At 40.5% G+C, this 3,417-nt stretch overlaps 1 protein-coding gene across 3 annotated transcripts in view; it reads left to right on the plus strand.

Annotated features, from left to right (window-relative positions):
• Positions 1–316: 316 nt before the first annotated feature.
• LOC105566631 (monocarboxylate transporter 3) overlaps positions 317–3,417 on the plus strand; it is a 30,091-nt gene continuing 26,990 nt past the window's right edge. For 2 of the 3 annotated variants that reach the window (XM_012020787.1, XM_012020788.1), the window contains exon 1: positions 367–480. In XM_012020787.1, the coding sequence (XP_011876177.1) occupies positions 382–480 (99 nt within the window). In that variant the 5' untranslated portion in view covers positions 367–381. Of the gene's footprint in view, positions 481–3,417 lie in introns of all 3 variants that reach the window. The other variant, XR_001009300.1, reaches the window with a different exon arrangement.

Genomic DNA, 3,417 nt, shown 5'->3' on the forward strand with positions numbered 1-3,417 from the left:
GAGACGTGGTCTCTGTCGGGGGGTGCGGCGGAAGAAAGGGCAAGAGGGACACACGCGTGGCGCGCGTTTACGCACGTTCGATCGTCCTCGCGCGATCGATCCTCCCGCGATCGCTCTCCTCGCTCCGAGGCAAATGGACGTAGACGTGGCCGAGGAGGCTGACTTCCGTAGGGTCCCTGCCAGGCTGACGCCGATGGGGGCGTCGTAAGCCGCCGGTGGGAGGGCTGCGCCGACCCGGATCGTTATTTCGATCGCCCGAGGGATCGGTCGATCGGTCGGTCGGGTGCCGAGTCGCCGGCCGACCTCGGTTTCGACGGCGCGGTCTCGACGGCGGAAGCCCCGGGCCCCGTGCTCCGTCCCTCGTCCGGCAGGCGCTGAGAGATGGGCCCCGCCAACAGCCGCGAGCAGATCGGCGAGCAGATCGGCGACGACGACGGCCTGCAGATACATCCGAAGCCGACCATCGCGGCCAACAACATCGTAAGTGTTTCCGTCTCGTTCACCCTTTTACTCCACGACGTCCTCATTCACCTGGTGGAGACGAATGTCTCTTGGACACGCCGAATTTTAACTGGGTCCTTCTAACTGAGGAGCTCCTTTCTCTCTACAAGTCAGTCAGTGCATTATCACTGAAAACAGTTATCAAGTACAGCACTGAATAATTCACTGCTATATTTACAACCGTGAATCAGCGAATATTCACTGTTTTCAGTGATAATCCACCGATTGACTTTTAGACAGTTATCACTTAGGTCCGGGTAAGGGAATTCACATGTTAAATTAAAAGTTACTAGGCTACCTTCAGCTTGCCCGGACCTATTCTCTAATAGTCAATCAGTGCATCATCACTGCACTGAAAAAAAATCTGATAGATTCAACCAGTCGTTTGTTAAAAAGTGGACGAATCAGAGTTCCTTTAGGATTTACCAGATTTGTAGTGAAGTCTAGCAAACTTCTGGCTATGAAATATCTTTCATGGTAAATCCTAAAGGAATTCTGATTCGTTCATTTTCTAACAGACGACTGGCTAAATCTATCAGATTTTTTTTCTGTGTGAAAACAGTTATAAGTACAACACTGAATAATTCAGTGCTACACTTATAACTGTGAATCGGTGAATATTCACTGTCTTCAGTGATAATCCACTGAATGACTTTTGGAGAGTTCTTTTGAGACTGTCGATAGAAAGTCCTCTATTATGAGATAACAGGTTTTCAACGCCCAAAATCAATCACAAATATTTTTTTGCAACGATTACACAATCTAACAATGAATTTTCCACAACAAATTTCGCTCCGGGACAACAAATTCATGGTGGAATCAACTAATGATGCCCATTAATTTAACAGAAACCCCGCTATCCCGTATTAGGATCCTATTTCATAACAGGAGACTTTCCTCTGTAAGTGCTCTCACCATTTTGTGATATTGTTCTACGTGCGACTGTTGCACGGTAGATTTGTGTTGTTTTTATCGATATCAGGGATCGTAAAGCTGTGACGCGAGCATAAAAGATTATATTCAAAATCTACATATATGCCCCATTAAAAGTGTTTGCCTGCCAACGAATGCGTCTCGATTGAATCCGCGAACGTACAAAAGTTAAAATACGACGCTGTATCGAATGGCCAAAAATTAATCTACATTTCTACTCTTCATTTTCTTAATTTCAACACACACAATCCCGATTATTTCCATAAAGATCAGCATAAAATAACGCGCGAAATTAACGTGGCGGGATGATCGATTACCCGCTTGAAATTTTGCTTGTTAAGGAAATTAAGTTTGTCTTGGCTTTTTGCAATTTATATGAACCGAGATTGAAAATTTTAATGATTATTATCTCTTGCTTTATTTTGTGGAAAATTCAATCCTCGAAGTTCCGGATCGGATATATTTTCAGCAAGATGTACCTTCACAAATCCATTTCGCTGTTACTCCCCGAGGCGAAAATCTGTGTTATACAAATGCTCGAAAGATAAGCGTAGTATACATACTTGTAGCATTTAAATACATTAAACAGGTCACTGCTTCAAGAGCAGCTTTTTGAAAAAAATATGACTTTGGAGCACGCTGATGATACACACAGAAAAACAGTGTCAGTTCAACTCTTATATACTCAACTTAACACGGTCATTGTTTTGTATATACGCAACAATCTACAATCTTCTTAGAAGCATTTAATAATCTTACACTCCAACAATATTACAGTCTTAATTAAATACTATAATTATCACTTGAAGAATACATATAATTATTTCGACCACAAAATCATTTTATTTGCGTAGCTTCTTGTCGCCAGTGGTTAATCAACCGAGGGGGATTTTTTAAAAATCGACCGAACTGACAAAATTAATGTTTATTTTAGTCACGACGTTTCGACCCCTTTATCGGGTCCTTCTCAAGTATTCTAGAAACATAATTGCTTATCCTTCTTTGAACGTTGACACCATTTTTACGGGTCTATGGTGGATAATCAACAATTTGAGTAGCTTCTTGTCGCAAGTGGTAATCAACCAAGGGGAATTTCAAAAGAATCGACCAAACTGGCAAAATTGATGTTTATTTTAATCGCGACGTTTCGACCCTTTTATCGGGTCCTTTTCAAGTATTCTGGAATCACTTTAATCATTATAATTTTCGATTTAAAAATATGTTATTTTCTATTCAATATTGTTTCCTTTCCGTTCAAGAAAATTATTCTTAAACAATAAGCACATGCTTATCTTGATTGAATTATATAAAATTGCTTCATTTAAGTAAGTTTCTTCCTTTAACGCAATATAATATCAATTCAAGATTTTCACGTTGAAACCAAACATATTTTTTAAAGAAGAGTATTGTTTTTTTTCTGTGCAACTGACCGCAACTCATGCGCTATTTATAATTTGGAGCATTAAGTATAAGACGTGAGCGTTCAACAAAACGGAAAACAACAAAGAAATTGCGCACATGTCTCATTCAATGATGACTTATGTGACTTATTGTTAGATTTTCGCCTCGGGTTGCACCGTCGCCCTGTGTTACACAAATGCTCGAAAGATAAGCGTAGTAAATATATTTGTAGCATTTAAATATATTAAACAGGCCACTGCTCCAAGAGTTGCTTTTTCAAGAAATATGACTTTCGAGCACGTTGACGATCGACGATATACGTCTGATTGCAATTCATGAGCTGATTATAATTTGGAGGATTGAGAATATAACGCGGAGCTTCCAAAAACGGAAAACAACAAACAAATTGAGCACATGCCGTGTGATGACTTATATGACTTAGATTTTCACCTCGGGTCGCACCGTCGTCGGAAGCGAAAATCTGTGTTACACAAATGCTCGAAAGATAAGCGTAGTAAACATATTTGTAGCATTTAAATATATTAAACAGGCCACTGCTCCAAGAGCTGCTTTTTCAAGAAG

This window comes from Vollenhovia emeryi, unplaced genomic scaffold (assembly GCF_000949405.1).
Source record: "Vollenhovia emeryi isolate VEMERY1.0 unplaced genomic scaffold, V.emery_V1.0 DF939143.1, whole genome shotgun sequence".
Classification (NCBI taxonomy): Eukaryota; Metazoa; Arthropoda; class Insecta; order Hymenoptera; family Formicidae; genus Vollenhovia; species Vollenhovia emeryi.